Below are 19783 nucleotides of genomic sequence, written 5' to 3' on the forward strand. Positions count from 1 at the left end.
ACACACTGAGAATATACATCTGAATAATTCAGCTATGAATAAACTGATTATTGCATCATCCACCAACTATGAAGTGAAGCATTATTTCAATATGCACTCATGTCTGCGCACACCACTTCAAGATGGCGTCCCTGAGATGCATTCAAAATTCGGCGCTTCCAACTCTTTTGAACTACACAAGCTTGACGACGTACTAGACCACGTTGCATCATCACGCATACACATGATCACATGACCGCATAAACACGGCAAGAAACAATCTGCGGCTTCTCTGTAGTATTCAACCTCGAAGGTATACACGAACGAAGATCTGAAAGATGCCCACGCATGAAAATTGAAAACGAGAGCAACCAGCAGGTAAACAAACGTTGCAGCACCATGGCCGCGCGCACTGCCAATATAGAATTCAGTCAGCGAATACTGAGAAACAAACATAGTTGGCCAGAAATATGCATAATAATGGCAACTTTCTTCCGTCGGGGACGAATATAATTATAAGCTTGCCCGTTTTGTTTGTGTTGTTTTCTTTAGGCAGATGAGTTCATAAAGTTGAATTCGATGCGTGTGGGCCCTTTGAATCTCCTTCCAAAACAAACAACAGCATAAAAAAGTCATGAAGAAGCCTCGACAAGGAGGTATGTTAACTAACATATCTCTATAAGAGAAATTAGTTCAAAAAAACTAAACAAAAAGCCTTCAAAAATATATCGGACAACTATGTGTCTTCTTCCTTCTCTCCTCTGTCTATGTAACAATAGGTACAGAGTCTGAAATTGAAAAATGCAAAAACACGTCTGTTACCTGAATTATTGAGAAACAGATTCGAAGTTACCAAGTGGATAAATAGTCCAAAATCACAAATCACGAAACAGGAAGTTACGGCCTGAGAAAACCATTTAATACTTTAGTCCAACCAATTCAAGATCAAAAGGTCGGTGAAACTGCTCACATAGGGCATGTAAATAGCCAGATCACATATACATTTTGCCTAAGATAGTGTGTTAAAATCACTCTGTTTTTTTAAAATTTCTGCACAATCCGGGACAATTCATTAAAAAAAGACTCCAATTTTTTTCTCTTTCTTTAGTGTCTCCTTTTCGATTCCAACCAAACGGAGACGGGAGCATTGAACGTACTGTCAATTTTCTAAAACAACGTACTGTCCTGAAGAGGGCTTTAAACAAAAACAGCGGAACACCAGGGAAGGTGTTCATGAAATTCTGTTCAGCCGAAACATATGTAGACATCCCTAAGACACTTTAAATCTTGCTGTCTTTAAACACAAAATATTTGTGTATTTTCTGTTTGAACACTGATAGTTTGCTCCTCTGCGAATATAGATATTGGTAATAACATCTTATGTCTATGCATAATTGTATTTGTCACTTACTAACCTCAGCCACAATTGGCACCATTGTGCCATCATTCTGGATTTGTTTTTTCTAAATTGTCTTTCTTAAACGTTTTTTATATATTCGAAAGGTGGTAATGTCTTGTGGAAAGCATATACCACACTATGTATTGAATTTAATTGTTGATTAAAATGTGTTTTTAACACTTGTATTCTGACACGACAAATGTTTTTTGTCAACACATATGTACTGTGGGTAAATGAAATAGATAACTTACCCAAACTGATTTAGTTTCCATCTGACTAGCCTATAAGGTGGACTAAGAGAGAGGTAATTGAGCAGTGTTCTTTTTGTTTACACTAGCTAGAAATGTGCCTGTTAGCATATGCCACACTTAGATGGAATTCTCAAGTTTAGTATGCATTGCATCTAGACAGAAATGTGATTGTTAGCATATGCCACACTTAGATGGAATTCTCAAGTTTAGTCTGCGCCAAATCTAGACAGAAATGTGATTGTTAGCATATGCCACACTTAAATGGAATTTCTCAAGTTTAGTCTGCGCCAAATCTAGACAGAAATATGACTGTTAGCATATGCCACACTTAGATGGAATTCTCAAGTTTAGTCTGCGCCAAATCTAGACAGAAATGTGATTGCTAGCATATACCACACCTAGATGAATTCTCAAGTTTAGTCTGCGCCAAATCTAGACAGAAATGTGATTGTTAGCATATGCCACAATTAGATGGAATTTCTCAAGTTTAGTCTGCGCCAAATCTAGACAGAAATTTGATTGTTAGCATATGCCACACCTAGATGGAATTCTCAAGCCTAGCCCACGTTGCATCTAGATAGAAATATGATTGTTACCATATGCCACAATTAGATGTAATTTCAGAAATGTGATTGTTAGCATATGTGATTCTTAGCATGCACCACACTCAGGATTCTGAACCCTAGCTTGCGTCGCATCTAGACAGAAATGTGACTGTTAGCATGTGCCACACTAGTATGGAATTCTGAACTTTAGCTTGCGCGGCATCTAGATAGAAATGTGACTGCACCTAGATGGAATCCCACAATTGCAAGGACAGCAATGCCAACTAACCAACCAACTAACAATTCCATCCCTCTGCATACATCTCTCAAACTATAACCAAACACATCCACAAGCCTAAAACGCAGAAATCCGCACAAACTTCACAACAATACAACAACAAAACAAACCACACATAGACTTGCACAACAGCACACGACGACTACTGACCATAAAACACCCCAAACCCAGCCAATGGACCCACCGGGCTGAGGCTGCCAACAGCACATCACTGCTCTCTTGCACTTTTCCAGCTTATTCCCACTAACCCACCCCCTCTCCTCCCCTTTTTCAGAGCCGCCAGAGTGCCAGGGGACCACTTTGGTGGTGATAGTGCACGGTACAAATGTCCTTTAACAATAACATTAACATACATAATCACATTCATCATTAATGTTATTATGACTGAGTGCAAGGCGCTGGTGCACCGTGGAGCAGGCATGGCATTCTTTACTGGGTATGGTTGATAAAGCAAGCATGATAAGTGTTATTGTGTCGCTAGACTGCCATTTTAATGCAGCCAGTCTAGCCATTTCTTATTGTGGTATGACATTTTATATGGGGTAGCTTTGATAAAGCAAGCATGATCAGTGGTATCATTCTTTCTGTGGCATGACATTTTGAATTGGGCATCTTTGGTAAAGCAAGCATGATAAGTGTTATTACAAAGCAAATCTGGCATTATTCATGCCACCAGTCTAGCCATTTCTTACTGAGGCATGACATTGTGTGTTGGGCCTCTTTGATAAAGCAAGCAGGATCAGTGGTATTATTCTTACTGTGGCATGACATTTTGTATTGGGCATCTTTGATAGAACAAGCATAAGTGTTATTATGTTGCTAGAGTGGAATTTCAATGCAGCGTGTCTGGTAATTTCTTATTGTGGTATGACATTTTGTATTGGGCATATTTAGTAAAGCAAGCATGATAAGTGTTAATATGCCGGTAGATTGGCATTTTTTAAGCAACCAGTGTAGCCATTTCCTATTGTGGTATGACATTTTATATTGGACAGCTTTGATAAAGCAAGCATGATCAGTGGTATTATTCTTTCTGTGGCAAGACTTTTTGTATTGGGCATATTTGATAAATCAATCAAAAGTGTTATTATGCAGCTAGACTGGCATTTAAATGCAGCCAGTCTAGTCATCTCTTATTGCGGTATAACATTTTGTATTGGGCATCTTTGATAAAGCTAGCATGATAAGTGTTATTATGCAGCTCGACTGGCATTTTAGTGCAGCCAGTTTGGACATGTTTTCGTACTTTGACATGAATTTTTAATGGTAACGTTAAGTAGAGTACGTTTTTATATGGGGGTACTGCCATATATGTAAGCAAACATGAGTATGTTCTTATACGGGAATACTATGGTATAATGGTGCAGTCAGCATGGAAATGTATGGGCACAACCAGTGTGAACATTTTTCATGCTATGATATGATATGGCATTTATAACGTGCCTATACAAGTCTTTCAAGGCGCGACTAGGCAAGGGAGGGTAACAGAGGGAAGACAGAGACAACAATCTTACTAGGCCAGGTGACATTGAGATCGTGCAAGTGCAGGGGGGGTGGGGAAGGGGAAGGTGCGAGGAGAAGGTCAAGGGGAAGTGCAGTTCATAGGATAACAGTAAATAAATAAAAACAATAAATAGGAACAATAAATAAGACGTGCAGCCAGCTGGTGGCAGGTGCAAGGGTATGTGCAGACATCAGGTATCAAGTGCTGGTAGGGATACAGAAACAGCCACAGAGTGCAACGGTTGCCAGGGGGGCAGTGCAGTTTCAGTTTCAGCCAGAAGTTCAACAGGGGAAAGGAGGAGAGAAAGCAGAAGCAAAGAGGAAGGTCTTGAGGTGCTTCTGGAACCAGAGATGGTTCTCCTCAAGTTTCAAAGAGGCAGGGAGGCTGTTCCGGAGGGAGGTCGCAGCTGAAGAAAGAGATCTCCCACCAACTCGTTGCTAGTGAAGCGGCTGACCTGGAGGGAGTTGGAGGCGGATGAGCGAAGAGCTCGTGAAGGAAGATATTTGGGAAGAGAGTCAAAGGTATTGCGGCCCCAGAAGGCCTTGTGGACAATGCACAGGGTTTTGAACTTAATCTTCGCAGCCACTGGGAAACAATGCAGAGATTTCAGTCTTGGAGAGTATACGATCCCTGGGATTGAGGCCAAAGACAAGTCTCGCAGTCCTGTTCTGGATGAGTTGCAGAGCGCAGAGAGTAGAGGCAGGCATATTTAGAAAGAGGCTGTTGCAGTAATCCAGCCTAGAGAGAACCAGAGCTCTGGAGGCAGTGAGCTTCTGGGGGAAGGAGAGAAAAGGAAGAATACCTCTGATGAGGTGCAGCTGGTAGTGTGACTTCTTAAGACATCAGAGATGTGAGGAGAGAAGCAGAGTGTGGAGTCGAAGATGACCCTGAGATTTTTAGCCTCATAGGTGCTATCAAGAATAGGGCCAAGAGAGGCCGGCCAGAGAGAGACAGGAAAGGAGGGAGCGGGTGTGCCGATGAGGAGAATCTCAGTCTTACTGGCATTAAGGCAGAGATCATTGGTGGCACACCACTCCTGGATAGCAGACAGACAGTCAGAGATGAGAGAAGGAGGCGAGGTGGCTGAAGGGAGCCTGAAAATGAGCTAAGTGTAGTCCGCATAGCACTGAAAGTTGGGGCAGAGAGCGGCAATGGGGTGGGAAAGAAGTGCCAGGTATTGGTTGAACAGCCAGGGAGAGAGGTTAGACCCCTGGGGAACACCACAGGTAGAAATAGAGATAGAGGAGAGGAAAGACCCAAGTTGGAACTGGAAGGGTCGATCAGAGAGGAAAGAAGTCAGCCAAGCCAGGGCCTGATCGGTGATACCCAGGTTATCATGGAGACGGTTGAGCAGGATGGCATGGTTGACCGTGTCAAAGGCAGAAGGGAGATAAAGTAAGATGAGGACACAGGGGGTGTTGGAATCCAGGTTGGAGAGCAGGTCTTCTGGCACATATTGTGGGAAAAGGCATCATGAAAATGTGTTGGAGAAATGCTCCTGTGCACTGCAGGTGACTTGCATCTATTGGACATTTTCATGAGTTACCCTACAAAACCAATTGCAAACTGTTTGGCTTTTTACCCGATTTTTCTAAAAAGTGTGCTCTAAAATGGACCATTTTAACCCATTCTGTTATTCTTAAACGTGGGTGAGCCCCTCAACACCCTTTGATTGGTGCAGGCTCCCTTGCTTCGCTCGGTCGCTGTAGTATATCTGGGACAATTATTTACACCCCTCCAGTTAAAAGATTCGCCAGCCACCACTGTTCAGATGCGCTTATTTGACATTAAAAATAGTTCGCTTTTTTGGACAATTTCAAATGTTTTCATCACAGCATGAACAATCTGACTATCTGTCAAAGGTGTCTCACCCGCTAGTCCCCGGGGATCTGTAATCCAGGTGGCCAGGAAATGGCCATCGCTTTTGGATCCAGTTCCTGGGGGTGCACCAGTGTGGGAGGATCACCTTGGTCAGGGGTCTTTAGTGAGTGGGGGTGGGACACTGGATGGCGAGATGCGGAATCCCCTTCCTGTAATACCTTTACCCCATCCTACCAGGTAGGATAATTAGGAACTGAACCCCCCCTTTCCCAACATGAACACTTCCTCACAGACAGCTCACTAAGAGAGAAAATGGACTAACACCCAAGCCGTATATCTGACATGTCCCAATACAATGGTCAGGCAGGGTCAGGCAACTACTGACCATTACACACATCTGACTTCCATTACCCTTCCCCACACGGATAAAAGGTGGAGCACAAGAGCACACTCTGAGCAAGGCAAAGCACACGAGGAAGCAGCAGTTCCAAGATGGCAGTTTAATACAAGGCGAAAGACGGCAAAACCAAAGGGAAGTCGAAAGACTGTTACTTTCGTGGGCCTTCGAGAATATGAAACGTAAGACCAGGAATCAAGGCTGAAGAATCCTGCATTGTGTGTCAGAGGTACCCAGGGCTCTCCTGAGTCGATAGTCATGGCGGGAGAATCATTTGCTGCAGTGGTACTGTCCTTGGCTCCTACAACAAAGCAGCACCAGTGAAGTCAGCACAGCCGGTGAGTTGGGGAGACTGATACCAGACCGGTCTGTGTTGAAGCCAAGGTTGCAAGTTGCAACATTGTGTAGTGAAAGCTGAAGAGAACAGTGTATGAAGCGTATGTTGCAATCGACACAAACAAAATTAAACAACAGATGAGTGATACAATACCTTAGACAGAGTGGTCCGGCACGTGGGTGCTCATTCGAAAGTCTCTATTAGGTATCGAGCTGAAAGGTGGCAAATATGACGAGTGATAAAGAATTGTGAAATTGAAGTGGTCCTGCAACGGGTCAAGCAAAACCATGTGCACATTCGAAAGTCTTCGCTTGTTGATGACAAAGTAGATGAAGTTGGTCTGAGCCTGGTGGAGGGAGATCAGCTCAAAGCTTTTGGTTAAAGCAAGTTTGTGTCAAAATTTATATTGAAAATTGGAATTAGTCCAAGCCCGGTAGAGGGAGACTAATTGAACATTGTGTTAAAAGGATCTGAGCACAACTGAGAGGAATCTGGGATCTGAGCCTGGCTGAGGGGGATCGAGGGTGAACCGTGAGTCACCCGAGAAAGAATATCCTATGAGAAATTGGATGCATAAATAATCTACAAACATTGTTTTGAGAGGATCTGAGCCCGACTGAGGGGGATCCAAAGTGAATAATGAGAAATTGAATACTTGTGAAAATCTGAAAGAGGAAAGGAGCTTACTGTTTGTTTGTCACATCAGGCCCTCTGAATGAAGAGACTTTGAAAGGCAAAGAGACTTGGGCTCGGAAAGGCCCTGGTGCTAATGATTGAACTGGATCCTCGTGCTAGAGAAGCCAGAGACTGTGCTAAGCTTGAGTGTACCGCCTTGTCCCGTGCTGAAAACGTGGGGAAGGGAGGCCAAAGGCTTGAACATCCTGGCATATCATTTTGTGAACACTTCTTTCTTTTTCGTAACACTGTTTCACACACTATTTGTATTTAGAAGTAAGGATTGGCAATAGGTTTATTAGTATAGTCCCTTTTCTTTTGACAAGGCACTACTAGGAATGTGTTATTATTATTTGATGGTCGTAGCTTGCTCCCATCTGTAGTTTTAGGATTAGATAGGTGTTTTTCAAACCCTTTTTGAAGTTCAAAAAACACCCTTGAACTGTGGTCACTTGTGTCTGTCTTACCGTTGATACCATGTCTTCCTTACATTATACACAAGCAACCTTATTGCACATTTTATTTTGTTGTATGCACTCACGCTGCCCATGGGATACATCCCCTTTACTGTTCTTTCAGATATTAAAACCTTATAAACAGGAGATTTAAAAACGTTTTGCCACAATATCCAAGCCCTTCACCTTCGCCTAACTTTTCCAGCGCTTATTATGTTCATGTGAATAGGGTATTTCACTGAATCCAGCTCAAACCATGATCTACTTATCATTCAAGAAACTTCTTTAAGGGATTTACCCTGTTAAGTTTTTTTCCTTGAAGACGACCTTATTGGTCGAAACACGTGTTGGCTGTGGCCACAATAAAACACTTTCCATTTTATTGGGCTTTTTTTACTTAAGGATACTTGAACTCTCAGCTTACCAATAAGGATATATCGATTTGAATACCGAGTCCACTGCGCAGTACAGTTGTACAAACTTTATTTTATGTCATTGACTGCTGGAAGAACCCGCAGGAACTTCCTGTACAGTTTCTGCTGCACTGGACTACTGATATCTTTCGGAAATTGAGCGCACCTCAACTTGTCACTCCCCGTTTTTGTGTTTCTGCGTAATATGAGGACATGGCTGTGTTGAGAGCTGTAGTCAGTATCAGTGGGGCATCCGTCCACGCAGTCAGAAGAGTGGAAGATTGGTCTTTGCACCAACTGCCTAAACAGTGATGCATTTTTTTCTTCAGCAGCTGACTGTCAGGGGAGATCCATGGCTGGGGATGCAGGCAGGAGGGTGCGAAGGAGAGGGCAGGGTTGTGATCGCTGAAGGGGTAGGACAGTGGCGAGTTCAATTCAGTATAGGAGAGTTAAATGGAGTGAGGGGTGGTGGGTAGAGAGCTTGATTTGAGATATTTTGACTTGGTTGTGGAAGCCAATCATAGAGTGAGGATGAATTTGACCTTTGTTGATAGAGGGAGGGAGATGGGAGAGTGGAGGAGTAAATGAGAGAGAGGTCAGAGAGGGGAGGAATCGATTGTGGGAGCAGAGGATGCCAGTGTGGAAGACAGGAATATGATATTGAGAGTTGCCCTGGTTGTGGGTTGGAAGGTTATGTAGGTTGACTAGTGAGTTGCCAGAGAGAGTGGAGTTGGAGTGAAATTGGAGATGTTGGGCCTTAGTACTTTTGGAAAAGTTCAGGTTACCCATTATGAAAAGTGATATAAGCTGAGATAATTTGGGGTATAGTGTAAAGATCAGAAAAGAAGAGGTGGGCGTTAGACACAGAGGATAGTAAGAGGGGTGGGAGAGAAGTTGGACCGAAGGAGGAGATAGTGAAATCAGAGAGAGGAAGAGAAGCTGATGGTGTAGCCTTACTGATCCTGAGACCAGCACCACTGCCTTTTCTGTAGAGAATAGAGGGCAGAGAAAAAGAAGCAACGTCAGTGTGAAGGGCTGTCAAGATGGCAGTGTCAATGGCAGAATCCAGGTTTCAGTGATAGCCATGGCAGAGTGTTGGGTCTTTGACCACTCACTGCAGTGGACATTTCACTGGATTTTACTGTGGTATTTTAATGAGGCCCAGCTCCCATATTACTGTTCTACCATCCCTTCATACTCTCCAACCAAGCCTTCCTATTTTAGCACTCCCGACCCTCTACACACCATAAAAATGCTTCTGTAAATGTAGTAAAATGTCTAATTACCTTTTCTGGTGGAACAGCTGTGGTGAGTTGGAGCATTTCCCAAGCATATGGGTAATGGGAATCTATTTGATATTTGGGAAAGGAGTTTTTTAGCAATGGGATTGGGCATTCCACAGAGTCAGGATAGAGTCGAGAGCCACATCAAAGGCACATGAGGTCGTTTTTGAAGTAGATAAAGGGAAGCAGGTGTGGTTGGAGTGGGGGGGTGGGCAAGAAATAAGCAGCCTGATTGGTGTTTGTGAGGTGAGAGGAGAATGGGGATGGCGAGGGCCGAAAAGAGAAGCAGGCGGAGTGGAGAGAAGAGAAGGGGCGGGATGAGGGCAAAGGGAGAATGAGGGAACCACAGTAAGGAGGAAGTGCAGGGTTTGCAGGTACATGGTAGGCAAGGAGAGATGGGAAGAGTGTAGGTAACACCACAAGGTCCTTGTCGATAATCTCAGGATACTAGGTAACCAAGAAATTCAATTTAATTAAGAACCACACGTTCCCTAAGCAATCAAGAAATGTAATTTACAAGGTGCAGTTGGTATGTGCATTGGTGGAAATGTGTAACTGTGAAAGCTCAGATGTTGGAAATTGGTCTCACGTGGTAGTTCCACAATGATGGGAACATGGCTGGAGAAATAGAGTAAAGGACCTACCAAATCCTAAGAGGGCCAAACAGAACCTGACTATGCATGTTCAGGCCTTTGCTGTGGTTGTCGGGCAATGGGACGCCTCCAGACATGGATTTACTGGTTAGAAAATGTGCTGGAAAGGCTAATGAGGGAGCTGGCTGATTCTAAAATGGCCACTCAAATGGGACAAATGACAGGCAAAATGGTGGCCCAAATAAAGGGATCTTCTTCAGCTGAGGTCCAATGCCACCAGGGAGATAGCAGGCGTTGGTGCTGACTGCAGACTTCTGGAATGCACTGAGAAGCTTACTTCTCCAAAGTGAAATTCTGGTAGAACTGGATCTATATGCTTGTAATCACATGGGCTGGAAGGGCCAATCAGGCAGCTTCCTGCGTCCATATTGGACAGTCAATGGGACAAAGGCCAGGCCAAATGGTGGTCTAAATGCAGGGATCTCCTGTAGCTAAATCTGACTCCTCCAGTGAGTGAACAAGAGTTATTGGTACTGATTGCAGGCCTCTGGAATGAGTAGCTCACTGCTTCACTGCATAGATAACATTATAATTGGATATTGCAAACCACAAAGTAATGTGTTTCTTTTCTCACTCATGGCAACACTAGTTGGAAATCATGACACCTTTCTTGCCAGTCAATGTAGGGATGCTTACACCTTCCTGGTAGCTTCTAATCTGTATCCCCTGTCTATGCTGATGCTGGGCTGTGTGTAGCTTCCTCACTGCTTTCATTCTGCTGCCTGTAGAAGCACTTGTACATTCTGTGAGGCAACTAATCTGAGTACTTTGCTTTCATGCTACAGCATGTGTGCCTTTTCCAAATGGCTTCTGATCTGTGTGCTGCATCTTTGCTGCAGCTTGTAAGCCATCCTGATGGACTCATTTGTTACAATGCAACCCGTACTTATGTTAGAACACAAGTGCCCTTATCGTGGAATGTTAATGTTGCCCTTGAAATGCCCCTCGTTTGTTATTTTGACTCCGGCAACATTGAAGAAAGCATAGCGACTTAAAGGGAGTGCTCACCTTATTTTGATCTCCGCCATGGCAGTATATCAAGGTATGGGCTGTGATTACAATGAACGGGGAGGGGGCACGGCCAGAGTTTCTTGGATACCTTAATTTCTTTGGTTTTGGAGAAGTCTAAATCTGTAGACTTCAAAGCTCCATTCACACTGGGCTTCCAAAATCTCAAGATGGCTCTAGCCCAGCACACGCCCTCTCTTTGTTGCAATCAAACGAGTAATTAACAGCAGATATGAAATTCTGGCAAGCTATTGGCCTGGGAGAGAGTGTGGATGAAGTTGTGTTTGGAAACTGAGCTTTGGGAGGTTAACATAACACCTTATCACAATGTTATCTCTCACCAGGGGTGTGATGGACTTGTCGGTGATGTCGAAGGTCGTGGCAGCATTATTCTTGATTATTTTCCCTTCCTCAAGGTGTATTCCATGGCCAATCCGATAGATCTGCAGAGTGAAAAAGAAGCATTTGTCCAACATGTGGAACACTCAAAGAACAGCAAAAAAGTAAGTTCAAAATACTACCCAGGCTGGCCCAGACTCGGAGTGGATACGTGCAAACCCTCACCCTCCTTTGGAGCAGTGTGGGTGGAAAACTGTGGAAGTCGGACTTCTGTCCTTTTCCGACCACAGAAACACTTTCCCGCACGGGAGGTCTCACACAAAGTGACTTGCTGCAAGTGATGTACATGTGATGTAGATCGAAACACTTGTGTATAGGCGCGTTATAAATGGCATATATCATATCCTGTAGATGAGTGTGGCATACAACCTCAGCACAGGAACCCCTCACTTGAATTCCTGTGGATGGTCTGCACGCCCATTCATTTTGACACAGGAATCCAGTGGATCCCTGATCCATCTTTGTTGTGTGTGGAGGCAGATTCAAATCACACGTAATGTTATTTTCTTCATGTTGGTGTGTCAGAATAGGAACATAAGTGTATGGCCCTAGTATCAAGGCCCTGAATTCAGGTGATATTGCACTGCTGCAGTTCTGTCAATGAACCCATCAATTCCTCAGTCAGTTCAGCACCACCAATTAACTTTGTATTCACGAAATCTCAAAAAGTAGAACTCGCAAGGAGGGCACCACTGCTGCTAGCCCACCCCATCCAACGTTCCCATATAGGTCAGCAATTAGATGGTGTGACCCTAAGCCCATCATGACCGATAAACACTAGCATCATTGAATCGCTCAAGTCCACCAGGTACGATGACCACATTATAACCCTGGCACGGCTCCCGCCGTAGTTGCATTTTTTCCGGCACCCAGAAATTGGCAATTACCGGGTCATTACGGCGTTGCCGGACCCAGTATTTGGCCATTCCTGGGCGCCGGAAAAAATTCTTCCCCATTTCCATTTGAGCCGGATAGGGCTCAATGGGAATGGGGAAGCCGGATGCAGCAGCACCATTAACAACGGTGCCTGTGCATCCGAAATGCTGTGCTCGCGGGTGATTTTCAATCCACCAGGTCAGACCTGGTGGAATGAAAGGCACCCGTTCGCAGAACTCGGAGTTTGCCGGTCCGGATACAATGGTACCGGAAAGCTTACCAGTACCGTTGTATCTGAACCGGCAAACTCGTAATGAGGCCCGATATCTTTCCTGCCACCATTGTCCAGGGGTCAGTTGCTCCTACCACTCTCCAAATCGCCAACGCACCACTGACTCAGAACAGTCTTATTATGCTAAAGTAACTCTGGCCGCTAAACTCCAGTCCTACTAATCAAAAACATCCACTGCATGGGGAAGATCATTGAAAAGGAGTAGCCATACAACGAGACAAAGTAATCCATTGTGGTTCAGATCCTGTTGCAGTACCGAAGCAGCTACCATGCAATGAATTCATCAATGTCACTCTTGTGTCTTGTGGTTCTACCTCTTTCTAGCCTAGCACACCGTTTACAAAGCAACTCTACTGACACTGCTTGGACTCTGTGCTCCACTGGTTCGCCTTTAACCTATCAAAAGGCTCTGGATCAATCAGATGGGTGCGTTCAGATCAATGCACTGCCCAGTTTCATGCAGGGTCCTTCAAGGCTCCATTCTGTCACCAGTCATCTTCACTTTGTACATGCAGCCTATCAGCACTTTCTTCAGCAACCCTGGTGTCTTGCATGATTGATATACAGAAGATACACAGTTATATCTAACTGGCCTCTCACTGCGCAGAGTCATTCATTCCAGCAAATGTCAAGCACTTACTTGAAACTCAATCCCACCAACTCTGCGATTGTGCCCCTCAGCAATACGAAGAAGCAGGCACTCATGCATTCCTGGCGATTCAGCATGAACCTCAAAGGATTCCCTCCGGAGCTAGCCATAGGTTTGGTTAAGACGGAATTCCTATCTTGAGTATTCTAGGGTGCCTCAGCTTTTTCCCATCTATTTTTGGACCACTAACCTATTTTTGGTGGCAAGATGGACCTTTCCTGAAGTCCCCCTGCTACTGCAAGACTTTTTTCCTTACTTAAGGTTTACGGTATTGGGCCACCCATAATGCGCCCAGTCCCACAACCGTTTCTCAGGCGCCTTATTCTTGCCCCAGGGTGATTATATCACCCCACATTGGTTTTAGGGAGTGGGATGAAGGCAGCTTTATTTTAGTGTTTGCTTCACCAGGGGTGCAAACTATTTTCCCGCATTGGCATCCCAATGTACCTTTTTGTTAGCCACTGGGGTACCAATGTAATCAGACATTTTGAATTTTTGGGCTACCTTTGTTCAGGGCAACCACTAGATAGACTCAAAATGGCTGTTCTGACCATATTGTGGTTTGTAAACCCACACAGTAGCTTCCATATTAGTTCTGAATGTTTTATACCAGTGTAGAACCCATGGCTCCCGCTCTCACTTCTTGTGGGTGTGGTCCATGACGAGTAGCAGTCCTACTGACCAACCAGTAAAGTTGGTCATCTGACCCTTTCCCTTCAGCTCCCTCTGAGGATTGGTGGCTGGTCTTTGGCCAAACCCTTTTTGCTGTGGTATTTAGGGCTTTGCCCCACTCTCCCTCTTAGATCTCTTGCTCTGGACTGTGAGTGGACTGCAGGGGTACTAACCTTTTTTTTCTCCTTAGGAAGGCAACCCTTAGTTGTGGGTCTCTACACAAGATGAATGCCAGGAAATTAACATCTGCTTATACTGGCAGACGTCTCACTGCTACAGGTGCACAAGCAGCCCTCATTAGGTTTACTCAGGAATATCACTCTGAAAATCCTGGTGTAGATACTAGAGAGCTTTCCTCTACTCCTCCTATTGTATCTGCTCCATCTGACAGGGACTCTTACTCCTTAGTGAGAGAGAGATACTCAGAGTTAGAGCCCTGGAGTTGGAGCTGAAAAAGGCCCAACTGGAGACAGAGCACAAAACTATATAATTCAGGAGTTTGCCCTAAAAACGTATGAGACAGAACTGTCTGCTAAGGAGAAAGAGACTGAATATTCTGAGCCAGAGATATCAGAGCTCAAGAGACTGAACTCAGGAGATTAGGCTTAGGGAATACTCAAGCCCAAAATTCTGGTTCAGGGTCTATCCCTCAACCTAAATTCCCCAAGAACCTAGTCAGTGTGTATGAGGAAGGGATGGATGTTGTGTGGTGGTTGAATAGTTGTGATTGTAGCTCTGGTGCGCAGTGTGTGTGCCTGAAGACAGTCAGTTTGAGTTCCTTCTTTCCTATCTACCCCAGAGTAAATCTACTGCTATTTTGGAGTTGAGTGCTGAAGGAAGAGTGGAGTATGAGAGTAGGAAAGCTGCTTTTGTATTGTGATTTGGTAAGACTCCCACTCAGAATCGGAGGAGTTTTAGGGATCATAAGGAGAAGGATGATATTCTGCAGATGTCATGAACTGATGTCTCCCTGAAAGACCTGCATGGTTGGGTGAATTACTACAGGTTGAGCTATTTGAAGGTATAATTACTTTACTTACGCTTGAGAACATCATGAATGCTTACTTCCCTGAATTTTGTCAACACTTAGCTGATTTCAAGGTCACTGAACCAAGTGACGCCCAGTCTTGCGCTCTCCACCTCCGGTGAGCCAATGAGAATTGTGACTGAACGCAGTTTGTTACTGTTAGGAAAGTTTTCTCTTTTAGGCAACTTTCCCCTCCATATTCTACTGACCCCCAAATTTGTTGTTTTAGTTTTACTCTATGTCCTGACTATTTACATTCACTTCCCTGGCCTTCACTCATTTTTTATGGGGAATCCAACTAGTGCTCTCGACTGTCAGTACTGGGAAACAATGTTTTTATTTTGTACTTTTACTTGTTATCTGTTTGGGTAACTTTTGCCTATTGCACACAGCATCTTTCAATGCAGTGCAATGGAGATACTTTTGTAATCACCATAGACTTACACCAAAGGGATTCTTGGTTACTTTTAAATTAGCCTAAAGACAAGCTGGTGCAGCAGTAACATTTTTACCATATTTGCTATATTTTTAGTTATCACATTTTTACCACGTTTGGCTACTTACAGTGGCAAGTGTCCTAAAATGTCCGTCCCACAAGATGTTTCTCTTGTTCTTTGGCCATTTTGTTCTTTGGCCTTCTTCGTGCCTTCTCAGGTTAGGAATACCCTGTTATGGTCATTAATGTACCCGCTGCTGTTTTCTGGGGCTAGTGCATGCCATGTGTGTTTGGAGCCAGGAAGTGGGCTTGGACTGTCTGGTCCCAATCCATACACTGGTGCCAGTATGTCTGGTGTGCATGCATGAGTCAGCCCCACAGTGGTCCCTGATTGCACCTCTGCTAGTGTGCATGGGTGGTGCAGATCCTTTCAATTGGAGGGCTACGTTTGATCACTTACCTGAATTTAGGATAAGAGGATGAGCCCTGCAGGCCTCCCAGAGGATCAAAAGAGGAGCCAAGTATCGTGTGCAGCTGGGCAGACGAAGGAAGATCCAGGGATGAATCCTGAATAGGCCTGGTGACCATTCATGCTGCTGTCCCGATGAAGCCCCGCTGGACAACCTGATCTCAGAAGACCCTTGCTGGTACCTCAACCCTTTGGACTGGTGAAAACAGCCAGTCTCAATGCCTTCTAAGGATCCTGCAGCGTGGAGCCTTTGGAAGTGCCCATAGACCACCCAGTGTACTGATCAGCTCCCATTTTGGGCTACCGTGCCAGAAGTATCGCCATTCCCAATTTTTGTCTGGACCATTGAGTGTCTGAAGCTATTACTACAAGTTGCCTTCCTGCCAGCATTTAGCATCCCATCAATGACGGGTCCTGTTCTGGAAGGCTTCCTTTGTCTGTGACCGTGTGCAGTGACTGTCACTGGAACTGACCTTCCCCTATCTGCTAGAGTGTCCTGAAGTGCTCTGCATCAGTGCCGGCTGCATTTCTTTGCTGGAAAGCGTTGCATTCAGCTCCTGGACCCGACCGGAAACCTCCTTGCACCAACAGCTCCTGGGCATCCTCTATTGGATCCAATGGTGGGAAAAACAATGACCCCCATTCGACTTGCCAAGTTCTTTGGGAAAATCGAAGTAAGGGCAGTGAGTAACCGTAATACTTACCTGTGCTGCCATCTCCTCCATTATAAAGTTTGTGAACTTAGATTTATATTCCATGCCATTGTTTTTTAAATGTTTGTTGAAATAGCTGCCCTAGGAGGTAGGAAAAGTACTTTACTGAACTGTAAATCCTTTGTAAGACTTTTGGAGAAATATTAACACTCACAGCAAGATTTCCTAATGTTGTCCCATCTTCTAAAGGTACTTTGTGTTTTTGTTGGGCACAATGCCCCATTCAAATAACTTACTTTCCCTCTCAGGTGTATTGTTGAATTGTGTGCATTTTATTAACCAACTGTGTCTGTATATATGTGTTATATTTAAAGTGTTGTGTGATAATATTACCTAATTGATTTTTATAGTGTGTTTTTGGGCCTACAATAAATAGAGTATTGTTGTACTTAACTAAGTAGAATCAGTGTGTATTTCACTGTGTGTGTTCATTGTGGACCCCAGACCTCACTCACCTCTCCTGACCACTCTTCCACCACTCTCACCTTGAATGGTTTGGCTAAACGCCCAGAATTTCCCTCTTCACTATAAACAGGATGGCCTCCCATTAAATCTGTCCTCCAGGCCACATTTCAGGAAATTCATCTTAACTGTTGAATACACATCTTTACACTAGACCAATGGTATGCTGAAGACTCCCATTCAATAAGATCTGCTGATGCAGTGGCATCTACTGGCTTAGTGAAGTGTCCGTTCATTAAGAAAAACATGTGCTGTACATATCTGATGGCTTAGTGGCTTATGTGCTATTCACATCAGCTGACTCAGGAAGAAGGTAGTGTACACATCTGGCGCCTCAGTGGATCTAGGAACATTTTCTTTTGCCGAACAGCCATTTTGACGAATTGTTTTGGCCGTTTTTATTGCTTTTTTACCACAAAAAGCAGGCAAGACCCCCAACACCTCACCCTTCCATTCCACACACACCTTTCTATATGCCTTACGAAAATTTACCATCTATATTTTTGTAGTAAAAAAGCAGCAAAAAATCTGGCTAACAAATTGGGTATTACTGTCTCAGTCATAAGTGTGCTGTGCACATCTGCTAAGCAAGTGGCTCATGTACTGCACATATCTGATGGCAGAGGCGTTCCTAGGGGGGGCTAAGGGGGATATAGCGCCTGGTCTTTTGGTTGTAGCACCAGATAGAAGTTGCCCCGGATCTTTTCCAGACCTAGCAACACCCCTGTCTGATGGCATGTTAGCTAATGTGCGATAAAGATATGCTGACCCAGATTAATTGTACTATGTGTACAACTGCTGACCTGGTGTCTCTTTCTGCTGTAGACAACAGTAGACTGACCAACAGTACAGACCTGCCGATTGTGTGGCATTTTCCTGGACACAGTTGCTAAATAAGTTGCATGTGCTGACCTTACCTTTTTGTTCAGCTCAGTCCGATGGTGGTAACCCTTCTGACCAGCGCGGGCCATGGTATAAGAAACGCGGGCCGGATGCCAGGCTCCAATGCAGGCAACTTTACGTAGGCCTTTGTGGGTCTTTCTGGGGAGCTTCTTTGTGTGCCAGCGGGAGGTGACGCCTAAGAGTGAAGAAAGCATGAAGTGGCTAGATCCAATGCACCTGCAGCAACAAAAATACACTGAGGTCAAAGTGCATAGAGCGGGATGGTTTCACTGAATTCTGTAAATGTAATATTCTGATGGCGGTCTATTATATATATATATACATATATATATAGTTAAATGCATTAAGGTTCCAGTTAGTCTTCATGGAAAGACCATCCATGGGGCATCCAAATGCACTCCAGCTTAGACCTCCTTTTAAAACATTCAGAGTATCACAAAGCAGCCCCTCCTCAGCATTCTGTTGAGCTGTCAGTCACACACTCACATCAACATTTTAGCATTATTCATAGCTGGCCAGCAGAACAGACAACATGCAACCAGTCACTTCAGAGTTTATGGGGCCCATGACCTGTGTCATTTAATTTATCGCAGCAGAGGCAAGGTAGACCAGGTGGTTGGTAGGTATACGATAGGTACACACCAATCTTCTCTTCTAACACTGGATCTGCAGTTATGGTACACATTCCACAATGCCACCTAGTAGCCATCACTGGAAGTTCAATTTCCTGGATAAAAAAGGTTAGCATTTGAGCTAATTTGCATACCCACGATGCCTTGCTATTGTGGCTCAGAACTGGAGATGAACTTCTACCGATGGCTTCTAGGTGGCGTTGTGGAATGTGTGACTTTGCTCAAATGGTCTTTCCTACTTTCACATTTCAGGTGAAAGGTTTTTTTTCAAACCTTTAAAACCCAGCACAACTTTCTTGGTGTTGGGAAAACATGGCCAAATGCCCCAACCAAAAGGCTGTCAGGACTCTACTGCACTGATGATGCATAATAAGGGTGAAATCAGGTATGTAGTTGTCTTGGCAGCCCTGCAAATGTCTGTCTTGGGTTAAAGAAACTATGTATAAAGCAGCACTGCCCTCTTAGAGAAAGACAATTTCCTGGAGAAAAAGGTTTGCATTTGAGCTCATTTGGATACCCATAATGCCTTGATGTTGTGGCTCAGAACTGGAGGTGAACTTCCAGCGATAGGTGGCTTTGTGGATTATGTGACTTGGCTCAAACTGACTTTCCTACTTTCACATTAAAACCACCAAAACTTTCTTAGAGGTAGAGGGGGGGGTGGGGGGTGGGGCGCGGGGGGGGCGGGGGGTGTGTGTGTGTGTGTGTGTGTGTGTGCGTGTGCGTGTGCGCGTGTGCGCGTGTGTGTGTGTGTGTGTGTGTGTGTGTGTGTGTGTGTGTGCGCGCGTCTCACCTTCCCTGGAATGGGATATTTATTCTGTATTTTGAGCCTGAGATTATTCATGATTCGTGCAATAATTAAAATGGCTTCAAGGTAGATGGAGCAGGTGTGTACCTTTCATGCCATGGCCTTTGGTGACTCCAATGACGTCTATCATTTCATCCTGACTGAAGACGGTGTGGATGGAGACCTGCTTCTCCAGCTTCTCATGGGCCCAGTCTACCTTCTCGGCCACAGTGCCGCCGTTCAGCTGAATCTCCATCACGTGGGCCTTCTTCTGCCGGAGCGGGAGCAGTTTCATCTGTGAGACACAGTGGAGGCAAAGACACAGGGAAGAACAGGCTCAGGTGGAATGCCATCAACAGAAGACCTGGCAAGGCACAAACTCCCAAAGCAAAACCCACAAGGACATTTCAGAAGAGTGATACAAGACAAAAGTGCAAAAATACTCTGT

The 19783-nt window shown here is 44.5% G+C and overlaps 1 protein-coding gene across 1 annotated transcript in view; it reads right to left on the bottom strand.

Annotated features, from left to right (window-relative positions):
• The window catches only part of RPL3L (ribosomal protein L3 like), a 320999-nt gene that overhangs the window by 61534 nt on the left and 239682 nt on the right, over positions 1 to 19783 (bottom strand). Inside the window, exons 5-7 of the mRNA XM_069647298.1 lie at positions 19444 to 19630; positions 17931 to 18091; positions 11360 to 11461 (exon numbers count right to left, since the gene is read on the bottom strand). Of these exons, the coding sequence (XP_069503399.1) occupies positions 11360 to 11461; positions 17931 to 18091; positions 19444 to 19630 (450 nt within the window). The remainder of the gene's footprint in view (positions 1 to 11359; positions 11462 to 17930; positions 18092 to 19443; positions 19631 to 19783) is intronic.

The sequence above is a fragment of the Ambystoma mexicanum genome, chromosome 2q, assembly GCF_040938575.1.
Source record: "Ambystoma mexicanum isolate Mex_15411 chromosome 2q, UKY_AmexF1_1, whole genome shotgun sequence".
In the NCBI taxonomy this organism is placed as follows: Eukaryota; Metazoa; Chordata; class Amphibia; order Caudata; family Ambystomatidae; genus Ambystoma; species Ambystoma mexicanum.